Source organism: Bactrocera oleae, chromosome 2, assembly GCF_042242935.1.
Source record: "Bactrocera oleae isolate idBacOlea1 chromosome 2, idBacOlea1, whole genome shotgun sequence".
In the NCBI taxonomy this organism is placed as follows: domain Eukaryota; kingdom Metazoa; phylum Arthropoda; class Insecta; order Diptera; family Tephritidae; genus Bactrocera; species Bactrocera oleae.
Genome location: NC_091536.1, coordinates 79,169,289 through 79,192,596, shown reverse-complemented (window position 1 = coordinate 79,192,596; position 23,308 = coordinate 79,169,289). Strand labels below are relative to the sequence as shown.

The 23,308-nt window shown below is 34.1% G+C and overlaps 4 protein-coding genes across 8 annotated transcripts; 2 read left to right on the top strand and 2 right to left on the bottom strand.

Moving 5' to 3' along the window:
* Positions 1 to 929: 929 nt before the first annotated feature.
* GstD11 (Glutathione S transferase D11) lies at positions 930 to 3,517 on the bottom strand. 2 transcript variants are annotated; one of them, XM_036371367.2, is made up of 5 exons: positions 3,121 to 3,517; positions 2,166 to 2,378; positions 1,949 to 2,090; positions 1,386 to 1,637; positions 930 to 1,322 (listed from the first exon to the last, which is right to left on the bottom strand). In XM_036371367.2, exons 2-5 carry the CDS (start codon positions 2,363 to 2,365, stop codon positions 1,257 to 1,259), a joined length of 660 nt encoding a protein of 219 aa, XP_036227260.1. In that variant the 5' UTR covers positions 2,366 to 2,378; positions 3,121 to 3,517; the 3' UTR covers positions 930 to 1,256. The 2 variants fall into 2 exon arrangements, with proteins under 2 accessions (XP_036227260.1, XP_014086751.1); XM_014231276.3 differs by lacking the exon at positions 3,121 to 3,517 and having other exon boundaries at positions 2,166 to 2,549.
* An 875-nt stretch (positions 3,518 to 4,392) lies between these two features.
* On the bottom strand, positions 4,393 to 9,605 carry LOC106615220 (kelch-like protein diablo). Of its 4 annotated transcripts, none has more exons than XM_070105771.1 (8): positions 9,450 to 9,605; positions 7,524 to 7,729; positions 7,079 to 7,436; positions 6,602 to 6,973; positions 5,982 to 6,298; positions 5,650 to 5,857; positions 4,994 to 5,095; positions 4,393 to 4,924 (listed from the first exon to the last, which is right to left on the bottom strand). In XM_070105771.1, exons 1-8 carry the CDS (start codon positions 9,501 to 9,503, stop codon positions 4,463 to 4,465), a joined length of 2,079 nt encoding a protein of 692 aa, XP_069961872.1. In that variant the 5' UTR covers positions 9,504 to 9,605; the 3' UTR covers positions 4,393 to 4,462. The 4 variants fall into 4 exon arrangements, with proteins under 4 accessions (XP_069961872.1, XP_036226042.2, XP_036226047.2 ...); XM_036370149.2 differs by lacking the exon at positions 9,450 to 9,605 and adding an exon at positions 9,340 to 9,443; XM_036370154.2 differs by lacking the exon at positions 9,450 to 9,605 and adding an exon at positions 8,786 to 8,908.
* A 4,346-nt stretch (positions 9,606 to 13,951) lies between these two features.
* LOC106615206 (uncharacterized) lies at positions 13,952 to 18,443 on the top strand. The gene is made up of 4 exons (XM_014231331.3): positions 13,952 to 14,086; positions 14,681 to 15,320; positions 17,193 to 17,329; positions 17,587 to 18,443. Exons 2-4 carry the CDS (start codon positions 14,699 to 14,701, stop codon positions 18,232 to 18,234), a joined length of 1,407 nt encoding a protein of 468 aa, XP_014086806.2. The 5' UTR covers positions 13,952 to 14,086; positions 14,681 to 14,698; the 3' UTR covers positions 18,235 to 18,443.
* Positions 18,444 to 21,149: 2,706 nt separating this feature from the next.
* Positions 21,150 to 22,469, top strand: LOC106615172 (uncharacterized). Its single transcript, XM_014231266.3, has 2 exons — positions 21,150 to 21,627; positions 21,703 to 22,469. The coding sequence occupies exons 1-2, from the start codon at positions 21,391 to 21,393 to the stop codon at positions 22,306 to 22,308; spliced, it is 843 nt and encodes a 280-aa protein (XP_014086741.1). The 5' UTR covers positions 21,150 to 21,390; the 3' UTR covers positions 22,309 to 22,469.
* The last annotated feature ends 839 nt before the right edge of the window (positions 22,470 to 23,308 follow it).

Genomic DNA, 23,308 nt, shown 5'->3' with positions numbered 1-23,308 from the left:
TTTTAGTCTATCAAAATTCGATTTTTGATCAGATCAAAAAACTAGTTGGTCAGGTAAGGAGGTACGTAAGGAGAACTTGCAGAAAAGATTAGATAGTGATCGGATCATTTATCTTCAAGTAATTACTGCAGCAAATTTAAAAAATAAATTGATAGAACTGATAGAGCGACTTCACTTTAGAAGCCTTTAACTAAAACAATACTTGAAATATTCATTTTCTAATTAGTTCTAACATTTTACAATTATTCAATCTGCAATTTAACCCTAATTACCATATATTCGTTCGATACTTATTAATACCTAATAGAATATTAAAGAGAATAACTTACTTTAAAGAACAGCTAATGTATACATACAATGTATGTACATATAAAATATTAAATGTTTTGCTAAATTATTTACTATTTTCAGCGCCTTGAGCTGAAAAACTGGAAAATCAATTGTAGTGTGTAATTTTAGAATGATTTTGATACTATTACTCACACATACACAAACATATTTGGCTGTTTGTGTTTCCGGTTGCCCCGTCCCGAGACGACACAAACACATCGAAGGTGGGTGCCACCCTTTGTAAACCAGTTAAATTTATTTTTAGCCGTGGGCTGTGGGCGTAATTTTTCGGAAACACCTACATTTACTGAGATGCTTTCACATTTAGATTAAGCGTTTATTTAATTTCTACTAAAAACGCAATAAAAATTTCATAGAAAGCGGTTACTTAACTTGTGTCACCTGAGGCGGTTAAATATTGGTGGTTTTTACTGAAAATGATTTCGTTTTATTGATTACTTAAATTTGCTGACTTAAACTTACCATACGAGTCTCGCCGTCGATTTGTACTTGTATATGCATGCATGTGTGTATCTATGTATGTATGTATGTCATGCTTTTCATAGTCAACCTTTGTTTCAATAAGGACTCAGGCGGAATGATTTTGCTTTGTGCTATTTACTACAAGGGTGTCATTTATTTTTACTAAGAATTTCAAAATTCAAAACAAACTACTTCATTAGAACTACAACAACCAATAGAAATGGGGAATATTTTTGCTTTCATAGTAATGAAAAATGTTGTTGCTTTTATTAAAGAACCTTTGTGGAAATATTGAAGTTGTAAATCCACTTGCAAATATTTCCTTAATTTCTCTATTATTATCATAAATTAGTTTCAAAACATTTTGTTACTTCGGAAACAAAAAAAATACCCCATTTTTCACATTAGTTGACAATGACTAAATATTTTAATCAACATTCAAGTTATGGGATCTCTGTTTTTGCTCGAAACATATCTCCCAATGTAATTGCTTTGCTGCCATTTAGTTCCTAGTTAAGAAAAGTATTAAGGCTTATTAATAAAGTATCAGGTAAAAATTTTTCTGATTTTACCTCATAGTCGTACGGTGCCATGTAGTCCTTGCAGCGTCGCAACCAATGTTTGACACGATTATAGGAGTCCACCTCGAAACCAAAAGCTTCACATTGCGAAACGGTAACTAACAAGGTGAGATCGGCAATCGTAAAGTGATCTAGTGCAGCGAATTCGTGACCCTTCAAAGAGGTATTGAACCAATCGAAAGCTTCGGCTAAACGAGGTTTTTTCGATTCATCCACAGGAGCGCTCCAGAGTACAGTTGGTAACTGAAAATTTGCAAAATTGCAAAAAAACAAGAAAAAACGTTAACTTCAGTTGCCACGAAGCTTCCAAACAAGAACTTGATTTTGATCGTTCAGTTCATAAGGAAGCTATATGCTATAGTGTTCGGATATCGACGGTTTCCGACAAATGAGCAGCTACGGCATTAACGGCGCGCTATCTTCAAAACTTTAAGCTCCATTAATTCTTAAATACTTACTCATATGTAATATAAATGAATCAAAAGCAGTTCACATATAACTTTAGACTGACTTAATACCATCGTACTTGCCCAATATGCTAGGAGTATACTCACATAGCAGTCGTACATCCGCGCATACAAGGTGCCCAAATCAAATTGAATTCGCTGATCGACCAAAGCACGAGAACGGACATCTGTCGGATAGAGAGAATCGTCTTTTCCATAAGCTGCGGCCATGTATTGTAAGATCGCGCGACTAAAAAGTAAAAAATAATAGCAATCATAGCATAATTTATTTAGCACACTCTTGTATGTAGTTTATTAGCCTCACCTCTCCCACAACACCAGACCTTCATCATTGATCGTTGGGATGCAGTGTTGGGGATTTAGCTGCAAAAATTCGGGTTTCAACTGATCACCGGCCAAGACATTGACGATCTTCAAATCGAAATCGATACCCAGCATTTTGCCCAACAATAAAACGGCGCGACATGGTGGACTCGGCGGTAGATAATAGAGTGTCACAGACATCTTGGCGCCACCTCTGCTCAAAACACAATAAACAAACTCTTTAACAATATGCGCTGTCTCGTCGAGCATTGTGCAAATGAAGTGAAGGAATTCAAAATGTGTTCCTTCGCAATAATAAAAATAGACTCCTCATTGTCAATTGTTGCAAACTGCTGTTGTTGTGCCGAGCAACTAAATGTTAGGTGAGCGTCTTGTGGCTATTGCAGCCAATGCGAGGACAAAGGCGTATCAATTATTAATAACAACAACACAATTGGTCAACAATTATAACGGCAATCGATTTGAATGAAATTCATAATTAAACGGCATTTCGAGCAGCACTTAACTGCACTTTTTCCCGCTGAGTTAGCATATGTGAAGGCGTGTCTACATGTTAATGTGTGTGGTATGTGATCCAAGCATTAAAAGATAATCAGAACAAATACAAGGTTCGTGTGTGTGTCTTTGTGTGAAAGTGTGTAGTTGGTATTCAATTGACGTTTGTGCACAAAATGTCATTAAAACAAATAAAAGTTCGTCCAAGGCACATCCGTAACGCTATCGAGTTCACTAAAATATTTGCGTTGCAAAACCAAGCGAGAATAAACACTCTATAAAAAGTATAACTTTCATCGCACGCACGAAAGCCTAGGTCCACGATTACGAATAAAAATATTAACCATTGGCTTTTTAGTGATTCCCTCTTCAGAGAATAGCAAAGTTAGGCTAGGAAAATGTCTTCGAATCCTTCCGAAATGCTCATGTATTCCACTCACCTCAATTGTTGCACAATATTGTGTGGCACAACGGCGACCGTATCGATACAATTACCCAGCGTGAAGTGTGCAACCTCGACACGTCGACTACACGCGTCCTTTTAGTGTGATTGTTCTTTGTGTTTGAGTGGATTTGGCGCTTTTTCGGCTCTATAACTATTTGGATGGCAGTTAGGTTCAGTAATTGGTCTTCTGAACCGCCTATTACTGTAAATTTCTTCAACAACAAATGACATAATTACTGCCGGTTGTGTTCTTTCTCAACGGCAGTCACAGTTTAGACGTCGGCTAGAGGGGCTTTTAGTTGGCGAAACGATTTGTTAACCTATTTCCGTTTCGCTTTGGACAAGCGTTGCTTGGCGACCTTGTCGTCAATGTGAACTTGTTTACTGGCTTTACAGACTCGAAGGCAGAATGCCTTGGATTCCATATTTATTAACTTAATATGTATATAGTATGTATGTACATATATATATATATATATATATATATATATATATATATGTATATATATTCTAATATTTTATTTATTATTTATCGAAACCTCTTTAGTTTACAAAGCCATACTGAAATTATCATATGTATGTTTGTGTGTGTATGAGAACTTGACCTTTTGTATCACCTGACTTTTGGGAACTTACCAGAATGCCACATGTCTTTCAGCAGTTATCTAATTTTCTATTATACATTATTATACCCTGAACAGGGAATATTAACTTTGCAATGAAGTTTGTAACAGCCAGAAGGTTGAGTCGAAGACATCAGTCGATTTAGCTATGTACGTCTGTCTGTCTATATATACGCGAACTATTCCCTCAATTTTTGAGATATTCATCTGAAATTTTGCAGACGCCTTTTCTTCCCCAAGAATTTGCTTATTGATCGGGCTACTGTAGCATATAGCTGACATACTAACTGATCGATCAAGTCTTTGTGTGGAAAAATTTATGAAAGGTATTATAGTTTCAGTGCAATCGAAGTTAACGTTTTTTGTTTTTCAGCTAATTTTATATTTTTGAATGAACCGACCGATATTAGTAATGGTCTACAACATATCTTTCAACTTTCTTTTGAAGACACATTTTTATACGAAAAATTTATTGTGCAAAATCCTCTCTCTCATTTCAAAGGAAAATTGGTTACGTTACTCCACGGGATGACTTGGTATTTAATCTAGGCTTTTGTTATAAAATCAAACAAATAAATTTGCTTAAAAGTATCATTTTTCATTTTCATAATTTATTAAAGTAAAAGAACTCGGGAAAAGATATATAAAGTTTAGTATATTTTTTATTTCTATTTAATAAATAAAGTTTCACATTTGGCAGCTTAGCTACTGTAGTTAAGTATTTATATTTATCTTCTTCTTTCTCTTTCTTCTTTCCGTTATTTCTTTCGTTTTCTTCATTTCATTCTCTTCGTTCATTTCACTATCTTCCGTCATTTCATTCTCTTCCATCATTTCATTCTCTTGCTTTATTTCTTTATTTACCTTTATTTTTTTCTCTTCCTTCTTTTTTTTCTCCTCCTTCATTTTTTTCAATTCCTTAGTTTCTTTCAATTTCTTTATTTCTTCATTTTCCTTAATTTCTTTCTCTTCTTCTAAAAGTGTGGTTGAGACTGTAAAACTGTAATAAATTCCAGCCCTAGGCAGTGCTTCAGCTTCAGACCATTTATTCTTTTTCGTATCGTAAACTGTCACAGCACTTTTATAACACGTTTGGGAGCTGCCACCAATGGCCCAAAGCTGTTTGTCTATAAAAGAGCAACCTAAGCCCCAACGGCCATTAAACAGAGAGCAAACCTGTAAATTATCGTAATGATTGAGATGCTATCGTTGAAAATTTCGATTTAAGAAAATGATGTAATTTACCTTAATCCATTTGTCGGCCTGAACGTCGTAGCGTTCTACGATCGCATTTGGGCTCTGGGTGCAACCACCTATTACATAAATGTGTCGATTGTGTATGGCCACCTATAACATGAAGAGATAATGGATGAGTTAGCAACGCAAATAAAAAAATGTGGAAAACTGTTGGCCTCAAGGGCCATCCCTGCAACTTCCCGCTAATTTCATACGTTAACGTTCAAATTTCGTTTTTTTCACTGTTTAATGGGAGTTTAATATAACACTATTTCCCAAATTTCTTAATCAACCGAAGAAATTTGAAGAAAAATAAACGATTTTTAAATTTTTATTTTTGAGATTTATCGAAATCTACTGGTCCGATTGGGTCCAAACTTACACGAAATTCAAGTGCAAACCCCTTTGGAATGCCGTTTAGTTTATTCAAATCGGTTGAGTCGTTTAAAAGTTATAAGAGGTTTACATACATCCACACATACATACAGACATACGGACATCATCGTAGAAATGTTCGGGGAAGCTTCCTCGACCCTCAGAACGTCGAGATCTGTTGAGAACTCGATTTTTGCAAAATGGGGTGAAACCAATAACTTCCCGATTTTTAGAAAATTTTCAATTTTCTTAGCGGGAAGTTAAAAATTTCAGTTTCTCTCTCAACTTACACCAGGCATATAGTGCTCGCTAAGCAAAGGTGCGCATGCGGTCCATGTATCCGTAATAGCATCGTAGCGTTCAACAGATTGTACTTGTAAATCGCATCCATCGTGGCCCCCAATTAGGAAAATTTTGCCATTTAAAGTTACCGCACGGGCGCCATAACGTGGCGTAATTAGTTCACATACTTCCTTCCAACCGTTTCTTTTCGTATATCTAAAATAAATATAAAAACTCTTTGATATTTACTTATTTTCGAGGCAAAAATTTCAAACCAATAATGTTCGAAAATTGTATGCCGAAACTACAAAAAAAGCAATATAATTACACTTGTACTCACACTTCCACCGATTGTGATACTTTGTCAACATTCGTCCGTCCACCCATCACATAGATCTTACCATCCAATTCTGTAACACTTGACCAGTATCGGGCTTTATTCAAGTCGGGCAAACGTTCCCATGTTTTCGTTTTCAAATTCCAGCTATTTACGTCTTTTATCGCTTCGTAAACTATTTTACCTCCAATAAAAAACAAAGTATCGTCCACAAGAATTACTTCAAAATTAATAGCGTTTATCAGTATTTTATCCCATAGCACCCAGGTATCTTTTTTCTTGTTAAACCGAAATATGTAACCGTGATTTGTGTCCGCGCACTGTAAGAAATTAAATTATTAAAATAAAATTACTTATATACATATATTATTTACGAAAATCCGTTCCGAAAATTGGGTTATAGCGAAATGCTATACATTAATTTTGTAGGGTTACCTTAATTCTGAACAATTCGAATTCAACCATTTTATTGAAAAATTTACGAAATTTTGATCCCTCGCACAACTTATGCCACTCCGTGCAGTTCATATCTTACTACAGTATCAGCAGAAGCAGAAGTTTCCCTACAGCAATGCCACAAAAACTCTTTTCTGTCAAAATTAGTAATATTTACTGTTACTTACGTCTGTTTGTATGGCCATCAACTCTTTTGTTCTCCAATTACCACTCAGCCCTTCGCGAGGTTCAGTATATTTTAAGGATATTTTTTTACGAGCCGAAGTTTCAGATATCCACGACAAAGCCTTATATGCCAATAACTCGCAACCCGGCAAAGCTTGAATACGTGTCAACAAAATATCCACAGCGAAACTAGTAAGACGTAAGCAGGCCACTAAATCTGGCAGAGGTCTTCTGCGATCACCCACGTTATGCTGAAACCAACGCTCAATTGATTCAAGCACATCCTCTTCACAGTTCACATTCAAATTATTACTCTCCACAAGCGCTTGCAATCTTTTGGCGCTAATCGTTACAAAAATGGGGTCTCGACATATCTGTGGGAAATAAATAAATCAAATTAGTATGGGTTATAGTTTTAAAAATTTGTTTCCAAATGTATATATTTTTATGGAAGATTTTGAAATCTGCTATATTTATACCTTTTTGAAATTATTTATTTCATATTTCAGTATTTTCTTAGATAGTTGATAGCATTGAGTTTCATGCTCCAAGTCATATAACCGCTTTATTGTAAATACTGATATGTTCTCCAAAAGGAAATCAACACAAATCTCAACCACATCATCCAACTTTAATGTCATGGCACCTTTTAGCATTTTTTCCGCATTGTTCGCGGTTATTAGTGCTGTGCCCGTATAGCAAAATGCTACCAGCCGCTCAAAGATATCGCTATCAATATTATTTATCTCGATAACAGGATTAATGCTTTGTTCAGTTATTAAGAGAGTGCTAAAGTATGGACTTGCCGCTGACATTATCAAGCGGTGCGCAGGAACTCTAAGGAAATTCAAATCAAATTACGATTAATACATATATTTATTATTAGGAAAACTTATTTATGCACATGTATTTAATGGAACTTACAAAAGAGGTGGATTGGCCAATTTGAATGTTACATCGATAAGATTTTGATTGTCATAGCACTGCCAAACGTTGTAGATCAATTTTGTTATGTGGTAAATGGTTTTGTTGGATTCCATTGCTCGAAGTGTCTGAGAACCACCGTTTAAAACTTCTGTTTTTGTCTCTTCTGGATTATCGGTTCTTTTTTTCACCGAGCTAAACAGGAACTGGAAAAAAACAATTAAAATGGGTTCATTGTAACGATACAACTATAAAATTAAGATCTGCTGTTAAAAATAATAATAAATGTTTAAAATGTGTATGCATTTCCGCTTTTAGGACAGCACAAGTGAAGCCATAGAAAATTGTCTTTCGACAAATTTCGCTTTTCTGTTCAAATATTATAGAAACAGTGGAAACGCGCTAGACTGTCTTCTGAATAATTTCCTTGCGGCGTTACAAGCAGCTTTTCGAAAGTAAACTTTCACTGCTGCAACTAACTTTACATGCAACTTGCAACTGCCGTTGCAACCACTTTACGATATTCCGCATTTCAACAAGCAGTTTACTTGCCATGAGAGCCTCTATGTAATGGATGTTGCTAGCAAATACTCTCGGACAACAAACAAATTAGTGTTGGTTCAAATAAGGATACTTTTGTTGCCAAAACTCGTAGATTAAAGGCGAGAGAACGTGGAAGAGAGACGAAGGGTCGTTCGTGCTCGGGCAACACGTTTTGTGTTCTTGTTCGTAATATTTCATTGTTACGCAATTTAGTATTTCTTCTCATTTTGAAACTCGTTCTCAAATTTATACTCTACAATACGTTTGAAAATTTAAATTTTATCACCTACATACATAAATAGGTATACACATTTTTTAGAAAGCGGTGAATTAGGTTAAATATTAGTTAATGAAAACATACATATGTGTACGGCGAAATGATGTGTACAGTGCGATTATTTGAGAATATGATATGAAAGAAACCGCAGAAAATTGACGGAGTTGACGGACTTGAAACGCTTGTGTGAACGCAATGGAGAACACCAAGAGAAAAGTTAGAGATAATAGCAACAAATGTTTTAACGTCTGAATTCGGACTTAGTGTGATGTCACTGTAACAAGGCTCTCTGAGAGGATTGAAAATAAAAGCAAAAATGCCATTTTTGTAAACAAAACTGAAAAATCAAGTACTGAGAACAACTGTACAAACATACACCATGACAACAAAGAACAGCTGATATTGTTATATTCACGAAGCACCAACACAACACGTTCAATACCTGTATTCTCGCAACCGCATCATAAAACTGCACTTTTATCAATAAGCGGTGTATCCTAATGATAGAAATAAAAGTTTCTAACCTCGAAATAACGCTTTTAATAGAGTTTTACAAACACGTGAAAAACATGTGAAAACTTCACTCAATTTAGCTAAGATTGAAGAAAATAACCCAAGAGGGTAGATAGTGGAAACACTTCTTTATAAAAATTCTATCAATCGGTAGTGCGAAGTTCTGCAAAATTTTGTCAATATTATAACTATGTATGTACTTGTATTCATCTATCATTTTGTAAAGAATTATTTCCGTTTGTTCGCTGTCAGATCCACATGTTATTTTGTTAACAGTTTTATTAAGAGTAGCAGGTATAAACTATTTTTTATACAATGTTTGTTCATCGAATTTAGAAATGTAAGCAAATTAAACAGTTTAACAGCACAAACGGTACCACGCAAGATTTACTCAGCACTTTTCTAAATTTTGAGCAAAGATTCGTCAACAAATGCCGGCAGCACTTAGGTACGCGATCCCCGAGTTTGGATTATTTCCCTTACCAGTTTTTGATTAATTAATTTTTTTTTTTTGACCATTTTTCAAACTTAACTAATTTTTAAATTATAACACAATAATTAAACTATAAATAATGAAAGATGATTTTCTGTACCGGTTTTTGAGGGATGTTGTGTTGTAAGAAGGTAAGACTTTTGCACTTAGACATGTCTATATGTTTGTATATACAACAAATCAAAACTGACACTTCAAGACAAAAGCACAACTTAACACGTTTAATTTATGGCAAATACTGAGTAGTTGCACGTTGCAATGTCACTTATCGAATGCACTTAAGTCGGTCGCACTGCTGGGTTGCCAGAACATTAAAAATGGTTGTAGAGTAGAAAAAGTACTACGGTCAATTTGTGGCACTTAGAGGGTTGATATTAACATACAAACATACACAGCATAGATATATATTTAAGTTTAGCAAATGGTTTGTTTCTAGTTTGTACAATTTTTTATTGTTTGTAACATTAAACAAATTTTAGATATACATATGTACATATACATTCATAAGTAGGTATGACTTGTGTTATTGCGATAATACCTTTCTTACGCATATGGCTTATGAGTTGCAAGTTGTGTTAGTTTCTAGGCTAATTCTTGAAATATATGGAGCTTCGGTAGACGCATTGTATTGTATAAATCCTCGATCGGTCAGGTGAGTTCAGTTAAGTAAAATGTTTGAAAACCGAGTTCCCCTCCTACATACATATATGTATGTATGTGAATGCTTTGAACTAAAAACAGATAATCTGAAAGAGATGCAGATGAATGCAAACACGCTTTTATATGCATTGTATAGTTACTATAATATATTATATATGTATATATAGAGTACAAGGTTGCGACAACTTTGAAATCATATGTTTGATGACGAATTTGGTTCAACTTGATTGGTTGCCATAGTCTCTCATATATGCTTGTGTTCCTTTATTTTGAAACCGCTTAAAATATTAATAATAAAAAACTACACACTGATTATTTACTTGTAAACAATTAGCAATAATTTTTATATGAGAAGTTATGAAGTTGCTTTGCATTTAAAAAACTTAATTTAGTCTTAAAAATATTTCAATTTAAAATCAAGTTTTAATTTTTCAAACAAAATTTTGACACATAGCAATTCTAATTTCCTGATGACATTTGAAAGAATGACATATTTAAATCCGTTATAAAATTTGTAAAAAGATGTAAAAATCGAACATGAAATTTGATTTCTACACCTTTTTTTTATGATCAAGTGCATTTCAGAAGTGGTAGCGTCTCAAATTTTGCAAAAATAGCTCTTAAAAATTCGAAACGAGGATAAAGTGTACAGTGGGTTGTTGTTAGCAAAGATATGGACAAAATTCGTGTGAGTGATATGAATGTTATGAAGATATTTAAATATAAAAATTTCGCATAATTTTGCCAAACTTAAGGCGGAGGAAACTAACATAATGTAAAATTTTGGATAAGAGGATTTTCATGACACTGTTTTTGTATCAGTATATTACAGAAATATGGTACTTTTTCCTATTATATTTCTTAAAATTTCCCAAAGATGAAAGATTAAAAAGGCTTTGGGTAGTCTACTGAGGCACAGAGTGCCGTAAAAATTCAAGATTTTTCTCCAATAATTTTAAAGTGAATGATTTTAAAGAATATATCCAATTCAAATTACGTGAGGTACACATACATAGTTGTGTTTCAGTCCGTCTTATATATATTAATGTATATATAGTAAATAATGATTTGAACCAAAAACGCAAAATTAAAAAACAATAATATAATCAATGATTTTTTTTTCAAAATCGTCCCACTGTAGCTATGACGATTTTGTTTCAATGACGTCAAGGTTGTCGTAACGTTGTATTCTATGAACACATAAAAACATCAAAGAGAAAAGCATTTAGAAAAAGTAAGGAAGCTCTTAGTTCGGGTGTAACTGAACATTTTATATTCCGTAAGGTAAAGTGATGTTTGGGATTTTCGTAAATATTATAACGCTTTTATTAGCTTCACCTGTATGTATGCATGTTTGTCTGTTTGCATATTTGTAACTTTTTCCTGTGCAAGCGATAATTTCAGTATGAATTCAGATATCTTGATGAAACTTGCTACATACGCTCCTTGGCAACCAAGAGCGGTCGTATTGCAGTTGGGCGTATTCGAACCACGCCCACAAAACGTCATTGAAGCTTACTCAATCAAATTTTTGGGTGTAAAGCCTTTTTACCACTCCTTCATACGCTGTGAAAATGGGTAAAATCATATAATAACTACGCCCACTCCCCATATAACGGTTATGTTGAAAACTATTGAAAATGCGTTAACTCACTAAATTAATGCGGCATAAGCAATAAATTTCACAAACAAAATGGTAGGGAAGAGCTTTATAGAAGGAGGTGTAAAAATTGTAAAATGTACGTGGCATCACCAACCTTAAGGTGAAATCCTATATCTCAGGAACTATCGAATTAATTTCAGCCCAATTTGGTGTGTGAGGTTACCCAGCTATTCATATCTCACTCTGTGAAAATAGGCGAAATCGTACGACTATAAAACGATGCAGCTAATATCATGAATTATCTATCTATATAAATATAGTTTAAAAAACTAAAAAACATGCTTCCAAGCCACTTCAAACTAAAAAGTGAAAAATAATTCCCTATATAAACTGTCAGAAATATTGACCGAAAAATACTTGTATTATTATGAGAAAAGCGTGGGAGGGTTTTCGACATATTTTTCGTATGTAAGCATGTATGTACTTATATCGAGCACATCATACATGGGAGTCTTGAATTGATTGAATGATTTTTTAGTATACTTAGTTGAAATTTTTGTAGTATACTGGTTCAATTCAATATGCAATTTGTATAGCCAATTTTCTAAGAGTCTAACCTGTGGGTTATGTTTGGTCCAAACATATCTGTACTTAACAGCTTCCTAAACAGACATTACTAAAACTGCTAACAGTAAATTAAACATATCACACATATGCATACATATGTATATATGTATACTATAACAAATGCTTTCTAAAAGCGCCAGTCATGATGATTCGCAAAAAGTGCTCTTTTTATTACATAATTTAATATATACATACATACATATATACTTCAATGTTATATATAATTATTTTATGTATATATATATATGTATGTATGTATATACAATAAATCACTCAACGCTAGAGTATGGGAAAGAAATGAAAACAGTATTATTTTTACAAATAATAACCATTTGAGAACTGCTGACATCCGTATATATCTATATATATATAGATTTACAAGAGAATTTAATATATACGTGCGCATACACGAAAAACAGTGAGTTAATTCTTTCTAGAAATATTCACATTACCTATAATATTTATATGTGTATGCGTGTATTATATATATGTATATAAATTAATATTAATGTATGTATATACTTTTGTAAGTGAGTTTGCAGGTACTCATTTTGCGCCTTTGCTACTAAAATCTAGAGATATTAAAAGTCAATCATAATTTTTGTGGTATTTTAGCAGAGAACATATAAAAATATATTTTACGTTATGAATCTAGCGCTTAGGGCAACAAGCTGCTAGCTGTGTACAATGTCTGCTCTCGGGACATCAAAGAACAATACATGTACATATATTACAATTCTACCATTCTGGGGGAATACGTTGATATATTTTACTTTCATTTCGATGCGTTCTTATATGTACGTCTCTTTTCTCAATCCACATACATACATATAACTATTGTGTATAAATTGTATTGAAGTAAACACCGGCACCACTGATCTCACCTTAAACGTGCCACCCAGCAGTAAAGTGAGTAATCAGAATGCGTTCACTTGACAACTACTTTTAAAGCGCGGCCGACTTTAGGTTTGTGCTTAATATCATATGAAGTTGGTTATTTTCAATACTCGCAGTATCTTATTTAAAAAACGCTATTACTTGTATATGGAAAATATGTTTATATTTCCAAATCAATATAAACCACTTAAGCTTAAAGCTGAGAAGTGCCTTAGTTACTATCGTTTTACGCTTAAGTTTTGTCAGTGTCGGGTTGTCTTACTATGCAAGTTAGATATTTATAACATATTTATTATTTACATAGTCCTAGCGCTCCTTTAATGTTGATACGATCACTAGAGAGTTCGACGTAAAATTCTTTTGGACAAAACAGTAATTTTCGTTGTTTAAGATTGAAAATTCAGATGGTGTTTGTGTACTTTTAACTACTACGCCTAGATTTGTATCGTCAAAGTTTCATAATAATAGTTCTAATGGCTTGTATAAAAAGTTGTATTTAGTTGGATATATTCAGTTCAAAGTTCCAAATAGCTGAGAGGCCCAACTTCAACCGATTTATGAGAATTGATTTTCCGTTATATAAAACAGTTATGTAACTACTCTTTTCATAAAACCCTTCCGTTTGACAGTGGGTTAGATATCAGAGACAATATGCCGGCTGCTGATGTGCAAGTAAATATATATGTACATATTTAAAACTCGGCAAATACAACGTTGTATGGGCAATTAAAAAGTTGCCGGCTTGGCGCTCGCGAATATGGCGCTCGCAAATTTATATATTTACATATATATATATGTAAGTATGTAATTGGGTATATAAGTTGGCGGAGCGTCATTACTTTGCTTTGCCGGCGCGGAAAAGCTGTATAAAGGCGAAATTGCAGAACCAATTTCAGTTTGTCTTTCGCCTTGCAGCTGTGAGTTTCTATTTGGGGAATATTTGTGAACAAGTGAGCTTGTGTTAGAAAAGTGTATATTTAAATGTAGTGATGTCATCGTAATTGATATATGTATTTAATTCAAGAAGCTTTCGATGCTCATCCAAAATATTTAGCGTTTTGCTCTACTAGCTTGGAAAAAGACAGCGTCTTCAAGAGTTTAGTTTTTTCGCTATGTGCAGATTCTATTCATACAAAATGCTGACGTTTCAATATGTTCTACTTTGCTTTGACATCCATATGTATTTACTTATGTATGGTACATATAAATACATTTGTTTGCAATGTTGATTAAAAAAAAAAAAATTCCGAAGCTGTGTCGGCAAAAAAAGAAATTAATGTATTGTATATACATAAATGTATGTATATGTAAATATGTATGTATGTCTAATGTGATACTTAAATTTCAAACAGCTGTTATTGTAAAAATGTAATTTTGCCGGATTCCAATTGGATTTTTATGAACTGTTTATTTAGAGATTTAGGCGGTAAATAAACAGAAGAGACTATAAAAAGTCATAAATAAATTATTGAATAGAGCTAATGTCAAATAGTTAATAAATGTAATACAATTCACTAAAGTATATTTTATTTTATTCTTAACAGAATCTACACAACATAACAATGGATTTTTATTACTTGCCCGGTTCTGCACCATGCCGTTCAGTACTTTTGACTGCCAAGAATCTCGGCATCGAATTGAATAAGAAATTATTGAATTTGCAAGCTGGTGAGCATTTGAAACCTGAGTTCTTGAAGATCAATCCACAGCATACTATTCCCACTTTGGTGGACGATGGCTTCGCTTTATGGGAATCTCGTGCTATTCTTGTGTACTTGGTCGAGAAATACGGCAAGGACGATACCCTTTTCCCTAAGTGCCCCAAGAAGCAAGCTGTCGTAAATCAACGCTTATACTTCGACATGGGCACCCTGTACAAGTCTTTCGCCGACTACTACTACCCACAAATCTTCGCCAAACAACCTGCTGATCCTGAAATGTACAAGAAGATTGAAATCGCTTTCGATTTCCTCAATACTTTCTTAGAAGGCAGCAACTATGTGGCTGGCGATCAAGTGACCGTGGCTGATTTAGCTATTTTAGCTACAGTATCAACCTTCGATGTTGCTCAATTCGATTTCAGCAAGTATGCCAATGTTGCCAGATGGTACGAAAATGCTAAGAAACTTCCAGGTTGGAAAGAGAACTGGGAGGGTTCTTTGGAATTCAAGAAATTCTTTGACTAAATGCTATATAAATGATAATTGCTAATGCTGTTATTGTATGGAATTTGCGTTTTGTGTAAATTGTGATTTATGTGATTTCTGCACATGTTTTAGTAATAAAAATTTAATTGAAAACAACGTAGAAACCAATTTTTTATTGTTTGTGAACAACTAAATTAATATATAGAATGGTCCAGTGGTAAAGTTAAAATTATCGCAATTTTATGCGTTTACTTTATAACAACAACAGAGGAAACGTCAAAGGCGAAATAAAATATATGTATATATTATTAGCGTGATGAGCTGAGTAGCCTAGTCCCCCAGTTTTTGAGATATCGTTTGCAAATTTTGCTCACGTTTTTCCCAAAAAGCCGATCTTTTGTTCGTTTGCCGATATCGGACCAGTATAGCATTGGCTGTCCTACAAACGTGACAAATTTTGTTATCTAATAGCGGATCACTTCCGGGAGATAATAAGTCAAATACGTCAAATGCGTTCGGAGGCGTGTTATATGAGAATCGTGTTATCAGAATAATGATAAAGAATTGCTTTGAGTCAAAATGAAAATTATCAACAGTTGTTTGTTCGAGAAGACGGTTTCACATTTTAAATGAATATTAAAGCTTTTTGAGATATAGTGTAAAATATTTAGTTATTCTGTAATCGTAAATAACTTATACGTGTAAATATGTATGATTGCACTGTATTTAAGTCTTATATGTAATCTGCTCAATAAAGCTTTATGGAAATTAGAATGGAACATTTATATCATAAAAACTATTTTTGGGTAGTATTGGTATCGAAAATACTCAATTCCAGAGAAACGTCTCTGAAAAAGTACATTTTTTTATTTCAGTACATCTGCACTCGGTCTTCCCGACAGTAACACAGACCTTATACATATTTTTTTGTTGTAGTACTGAAAAAGACCCAATTGGTTTACAATGTTTTAAAATTATTATCATTGTAATTGCGTCAAGGCTTTTAAATATTTAATAAAATTTGCAATGAACAGATATTTTAATTTATGTTGAGTTATTTTGATTGTAGATATCATCGAATGACCTACTTATATCGAACTTCTACTCGAGAGCAGCCTTCGTTCCGCCAGCTTCCAATTTGAAAATATTTTAATGCCGCTAAATGCAGTTTACGGTTATATACCGGATCGGTATACTCAAACTTAGTTCACTGTATATTAATTGTTTACGAGCACCTTTTTGCTGTAGATCATATTTAATATGCCAGACACACATCGCTTCCCTGGAATTCAAGAATTATGCACATATATAAAAGCATTTATATACATATAAATTCAATAGCGCGGCAGAAGCTTTGAAAAATTTTAACTGTCTGAGCCGGTATAGTTACATTAGTTGTTGTGCGCAGTGCAGTTAAAGTTAAGTATACCAAGTTAGTTTTTACATAAAAATATGGATTATTGAAATAAAGGGCCAGAATAGCAAATATTTGGCTCCTTGGTGTTACTGAATGAATTTAGATTTAATCGAGGTCGGATTTCGGAGATTAGCTTATGACACAACTATGGACTCTCTGACGTTATGACATACATTCTTTCGACAGTGAGATAGCGCATATCTCTAGCTGTAAAGCAATAACTTATATTGAGAGTAGAGAATAGTGTAAAGAAAATGCGTTATTAGTTAACTTGACAAACCTTTGAGCAATAATATGTGTGACTGCAATTCAGAGGTAACATTCAGATATGATTATCTCCGAATACTTAAAAAAAAAATCGCGCAAATAATTTTCAATTTATACCCTGAACAGGATATATTGAGTTTGCCACGTAGTTTGTAACACCCAGATGAAAGCGTCGGAGACCCTACAAAATATATATACTATAAATGATCAGTATGATGCGCTGAGATGATTTTGCCATGTCAGCTTACCTGTCACCAACATCAAATTGTAAAAGCTCTTTCGTAGTTACGTACGATTACATTTTTTCAGCAAATTTTTATTGTATGTTATTACATATTGTTTGTCTCCTGGCATCCCTGCTTGTAAGTTTAATTTGTTTACACTTAGACTAAATAATTGTATATTGCTCAGACTATAAATTGGTATGTATATATTATTATATATAAAGCGTTTAGCTATAATAATTAATTTAGTTTCAAAGTATCTTTGAGGCCACGCAGTCATATTATGTTGAGTGAGCCGAGATAAAAGTTAAACAGAGAATCGTTATCAATTTATTGTTAGCTCTTTTGACTACTACTCATATATAGTTTGTGCATTTTGTCTTTCCTCATTCCAGCTTAAAAACTTCGAAGTCACCAACATGGACTTGTACTATTTCTCCGGTTCTGCACCATGCCACGCAGTGTTACTCACTGCTAAAAATCTCGACATTAAATTGAATAAGAAATTCGTAGACTTGGAAGCAAGAGAAAATATGAGCCATGAATTCGTGAAGATCAATCCACAGAAAGTCGTGCCTACTTTGGTTGACAACGAGTTTACTCTGTGGGAATCACGCGCGATTATGATTTACTTGGTACAAGAATATGGCAAAGATGATTCGTTGTATCCCAAGTGTCCCAAGAAGCAAGCTATCGTCAATCAGCGCTTATACTTCGACATGAACACTTTGTACAACTCTTTCTCCGACTATTACTATCCACAACTTTTCTTTAATAAACCCTTGGTGCCTGAACTGTATAAAAATATGGAGACTGCTATGGATCTCTTGAACACTTTCCTGGAGGGCAACAAATATGTGGCGGGCGATCAATTGACCGTGGCTGATTTATCTATTTTAGCATCGGTATCCATCTTCGATGTTGCGAATTTCAATTTCAGCAAGTATGCCAATGTAGCCAGATGGTACGAAAATGCTAAGAAACTTCCAGGTTGGGAAGAAAACTGGGCAGGTTGCTTGGAATTCAAGAAGCTATTTGTGTAGGCAGAAACATCTTCATATATGGTGCATATTTATATGCATTGCTTTATTATCATCAGTGGAATTGGGGTTTACAAAGCAAGTAGCGGAAGAAAAATACCTATATACATTAATAGTCAGTATAAACTAATCATAATAACTAAGTGTAATCTAAGTTATTGCGAAATTGAAACTTTTAATAAACCATTACCACGTATTTCTAACAGCTTAAATTTTTTTTGTTTACTGCTTCACTCTAGAGAAGTAATGGTCATAAAATACTTCATAATTAGAACCATATCAACCACAAGCATAACTAATCTAACTAAATCGCCGTCTGGCTTTGTTCGACTTAAGAAACTATAATTTTTTATGTGTTGGTATTCCACGAGATAACAATCGACAGACTTCCGACAGAAATTGAAAAATTAGCTATAGGCTAGTTTAGTAAACCCTTCACAAATACAAAGGTTCCTTACAAGAACTTGATTCCGATCTAATTTCCTTAAGATACCTCGTCAAATCAAAGTGTTTTCCATGCAAGCACTTCATTCCGGTTGTTGAGTTTGTATGGCAGCTATATGCTATATTCAACCGATCTACACAATTTCTTCGGATAAGATACCTCGTCAAATGAAAGAGTTTTCCATGCAAGCACTTGATTCCAAAAGTTCAGTTTGTATGACAGCTATATACTATAGTAATCTGATCTAAACAATTCCTTCGGAGATTGCATTGTTGCCTTAGAAAATAACTCATGCCAAATTTCGTGAAGATATTTCGTCAAATAAAAAAGTTTCTCATTCAAGCACTTGATTCCGATTGTTTAGTTTCTATGAGAGCTATATGCTAAAGGGGTAGTTTGTGTATATACAGACAGACAGGACATAGCTAAATCAACTCAGCTCATCATGCTGATCATTTATGTATATTTTTTAGGGTCTCCGACGTTTCCTTCTGGGTGATACAAACTACTTTTACTACTAACATACTTTTTATACAGAGTTTTAATTGAAATGTGATAACTGGTTCGCTTTCAGATAGGAAGTGCTACAAGTGAATGAGTATGCCTCACTGTTTGTTACATTTCTGTACGGATATGTGCTCATGTGACAATGCTTCTTAGCTGTGACTACAAGCATTTGCTTATAAAGCAATTTAAATAATTATCGCAGCTGAATTAAAGAGATAACATAGCAACTGCTTTAATGAAAACAAATTGGTTGGACTCTTATATAGATTTTCGTTTGGATAATGAAATGGCAACATGTCGTAGTATTTATGTGGATTTTGATTGTTCAGTTTGTATGGCAGCGATATGCTATAGTATCGGCGGTTCCAAAAAATAAGCATGTGGATCCATCCTTTTTTCAAAAATGTGTAAAACAAATGTCAACTGTCATGTACATACATACTTGTATATACTTATCCATCAATACTATTTCCCAGTCTGTAAACAAATTTATAGAAAGCTCTTCAAGCTTGAGCGTAGGGACAAATGCACTCCATTTGGAACTCTATAAAATATTGCAACTAAAAATGCCATGTAAGAGTTTCGCTACCTCAGCTATTCTATTTGCATTATTAGTCGTTCACCTGATATCGGCCTTACTGTTATTGTTGTTGTTTTTAAGTACACAATGACTTAGCATATTTAATAGCTATGGAAAATTACATTCTTTGTCATTGATGCGTTCATTACAGATATTCATTTGTGTTTGTATATGCAGTTCTACTATCTCACGCAAGTGGTCTAGCAATTTTATTGTTACTTCTACGATGACTTGAATTTTGCAAACGTCGTATTACATACTTACATACATGCATGCATGGTAAGTTTTGCACTGTATGTGCATATGTACCATATATTAATACGGTTTGTTACATTAATTTCACAATAATTTTATTGACTGTAGTCAGAAAACATTAGGTGATTTCGATCCTCGAGCTTTTCAAAGCTCTATTTTTCTACTATGTAAAAGAGAGCTTAATATAAATCAATGCAGCATAAACACATATAGTATGTATGTATATCTTCGTATGTGCACTTGTTTGTTTAGTTATGTTGAAGTATAATTTAGTTTTTACTAAAAACTTTGTTCTGATCACCACCCTGTATATTTTGTGCAAAATCATAATTTAAATTAATGAAGCGTAAATTAATTTAAACGCAAACTAATTACAGCGCTATGCTTTAATATGAATGGGATTATTCCGCAGAAGTGACATGCCATTAATTGAATTACATTGCAATTTCTCAAATGAGGCAGTGATATCAAAAATAAGCTAATCAGTGATATGTTTTGAAGTCGAAGAACATAAAAATCGAAAAGATAGCACAGAATATGATATATTAATGCAAAAAGCGTTTTTTTTTCAAATCTTCTAGAATATATTTTGTTTAATAAACCTACAAGTGATAAAAAGTAGAGGAAAAATATCTAAACTTTCTATATTTTTGAACCTTTTCTATGCTATTCGGATAACAACACAACTGCCACTAATTTGCATTTTTAAGCTTTCCAAAAGCCAGTTACTAAATTTCAAACTGACATTTGTTTTTCAAACTTTCATCTATTATAAATTTTTAAGGAGTATTTATAATTTCATAAGAATAACACCTGTCCCAATATTAACAACCACCACTGTTTGACCGTTTTCACATAATTTCTTTTTGACCTTTTGCGAAAACATTTGCATTGTCTTTGTTACCGTCAGCGCATGCGCATAGCTGCAGTTTACCTGTGCAGCGATAAGAAAGGACCTGGCACCATACAAATAGCGATACATACCTGCAAGATAAGTGGTTGTGGCCGACTGCATTGAGTAATGCGGGAAAATTTGAAATTGTTAATCTAAAAACTAAAGGTAAGCAGACACGTGAAGAGATTAGTGTGGAGAAATGCAAACACAGCAGTAGGTGGATCATTATGAATTACAGCGAAACCTTGGAAATTAGCTATAGATGTAAATACCCGGAAGTACGTGCGGATATTTCCAGTCTGGTGTGCTAAACATGTGTTTCACAAACAAACATATCGTTATATCATAGAGTGTCCTTACAGCCTCGATATTCGAGTTTATAAATAAGTGTAGCGCAGTTTAGAGGCGGCCAGTCGTTTTGACACTTTAGAAGCAGCACAACTTGAAGAACACAACTCTTTAGACGATTGCCGAGAGATGAAACTATCCACATTGTTGAAGAGTTTCGCACTAATACTCCTGCTCGGCTCAGGAACTCTGCATGCAGTGCCGCTAGATACAATAGCGAATGCGACGACGTCACAAATTGAAGTCGCCGCCACAAATGCAGCTGAAGTGCCAAACTCTAGAGATGAGCATCAAAATGTCACACCCGAAAATCAGACTGAACTTGAGGCTGCTGCTAGCGAGCAAAAACCACAAACTCTTCCGGCGGTATGCTATTATTATAAAATAATTACTCATTTAACTTCAATACTTATAATTGAAATCATAATAATTAATTTTTAGGTAAATTCAGGCAGTGCGAATGGCGATGCCGCAAACTCGCTGTACGCCAACTTCCTGACACCCGAGGCTATTCAGCAGTATATTAGTCAATTTGGTGCGGCTTATCCTGGTTATGCTGCCTATCCGGCGCCCATAGGCTATGCGGCAGCTGCGCCTCCTCCACCACCACCCGGCACCGGCCCCATCTATCCGGGCCCTTATGTCGTGCAGACTGGCTATGAAGGCTACTTAGTTCCGGCGCCAAATACAGCTGTAGAAGCTACAAATAATAGCAACAGCAATTCACTTTTAAGTCCCTTCACTTATTTGACGAACCTTTTCTCGGTGCTGATGATGTCGGCTTTGTTTCGTGTCGTTGCCACTGTTCTCGGCGCGATCGGTATGATATTTTTTGGCGGGGCCCTGTCCAGATTCGTATGCAATTTTACACCGCTTTGTACAGCTGTTGAGTATTTGAAGAGCGACAATGCGGAACGTGTGGGGCGCATCATAGCCGAGGGCATGACACCGGAACGTGTTCGACGTGCTACGGTATTTGTTCAGAACGCAATACGCAAATATCACGAACTTCAGAAGTTTGTGGGAAGTGACGAAAAGGATGACTAAGGCGCAGTATAAATTTTAATGGGGTAAATTACTGCAAAGGATCTTAGGAGATATTTTTAATTTCAATATTAAATAAATACGTATGCATGTATGTATGTAAATAAACCTTAAATGTTAATAAGAAAAATAAAAATAACAACGTAAACACTAACGGTTATAAACGATTTCGTTTGTTTGCAAAATAATGTTATTGCTTTCTGAGTTTGTCAATACGTTCATAGATCATATTCGAATATTGCTAGGCATGCCACTTTTGCAAATTTATTGACTAATTACTAGTAATAACCAACTTTTACTGCTAAAATTAATGGTAATTGTCTTAAGAAAAATCAGTTTGAAAACTAGCTTCGAACCTGTTATGAGAATATGAGAGCCAATGCTTTTCTACTGGGAAGATATCATATTAATATTATATATGTAAATTTAATAGCTGGCTTGTTATTAGTCTACAAGTTAAACACAGCTGTAAATGGGGCAGATGTCAATATTGCTATAATCATTACGAGTCATGCATGGCGGCATATACACACTTGCATAAGTATGTATATACTTTAAATAAAATATGATAGTATTCATTCACCGTATGCTTTATTAAAACCTTGGCTTGCCTGATATGTCGCCCATCGAAAAATGTATATGAATGTTAAAGTAATTTGTGATTCGGACAGGTTGCTAGAACTTTTATTTAAAAAAAAATTTAAAATTTTTCGAAAACAAATTTAAATACGTCTATAATTATAGTAGCTGAGTAGCAGAACAAACAACTGCTATAAACCACTGATGGGCATAATCAAATAAAGATAGCATAACAATTATACGTATTACTTTAATAAGACATCCATATACTCTCTACCATTGATTTTAACTGTATAACTTTCTTGTGCAAAAGTGCAAATTTTTTTTAAGAAATGGGCTGAGCTCGAATTTATCAAACACAGATAGTAATTGAAATTTGCTGCGTCAAACAGCGGGAGTTCCATAACAAAGGTATCACCATGGT

Bases quoted from the DNA above. Each gene is read 5' to 3' on its own strand.
- GstD11 (XM_014231276.3), bottom strand. From the start codon at position 2,434: ATGCTCGACGAGACAGCGCATATTGTTAAAGAGTTTGTTTATTGTGTT. The intron at 1,638-1,948 runs GTGAGTATACTC...GCAAATTTTCAG, and splicing joins CGCGGATGTACGACTGCTAT to TTACCAACTGTACTCTGGAG. The intron at 1,323-1,385 runs GTAAAATCAGAA...TTTCTTAACTAG, and splicing joins TGGCACCGTACGACTATGAG to GAACTAAATGGCAGCAAAGC.
- LOC106615220 (XM_070105771.1), bottom strand. From the start codon at position 9,503: ATGTCTAAGTGCAAAAGTCTTACCTTCTTACAACACAACATCCCTCAA. The intron at 6,299-6,601 runs GTAAGTAACAGT...AATTTCTTACAG, and splicing joins TGATGGCCATACAAACAGAC to TGCGCGGACACAAATCACGG. The intron at 5,096-5,649 runs GTAAGTTGAGAG...TTCATGTTATAG, and splicing joins GCGAGCACTATATGCCTGGT to GTGGCCATACACAATCGACA.
- LOC106615206 (XM_014231331.3), top strand. From the start codon at position 14,699: ATGGATTTTTATTACTTGCCCGGTTCTGCACCATGCCGTTCAGTACTT. The intron at 15,321-17,192 runs AAATGCTATATA...TGATGCGCTGAG, and splicing joins ATTCAAGAAATTCTTTGACT to ATGATTTTGCCATGTCAGCT. The intron at 17,330-17,586 runs GTAAGTTTAATT...TCCTCATTCCAG, and splicing joins GTCTCCTGGCATCCCTGCTT to CTTAAAAACTTCGAAGTCAC.
- LOC106615172 (XM_014231266.3), top strand. From the start codon at position 21,391: ATGAAACTATCCACATTGTTGAAGAGTTTCGCACTAATACTCCTGCTC. The intron at 21,628-21,702 runs GTATGCTATTAT...ATTAATTTTTAG, and splicing joins AACCACAAACTCTTCCGGCG to GTAAATTCAGGCAGTGCGAA.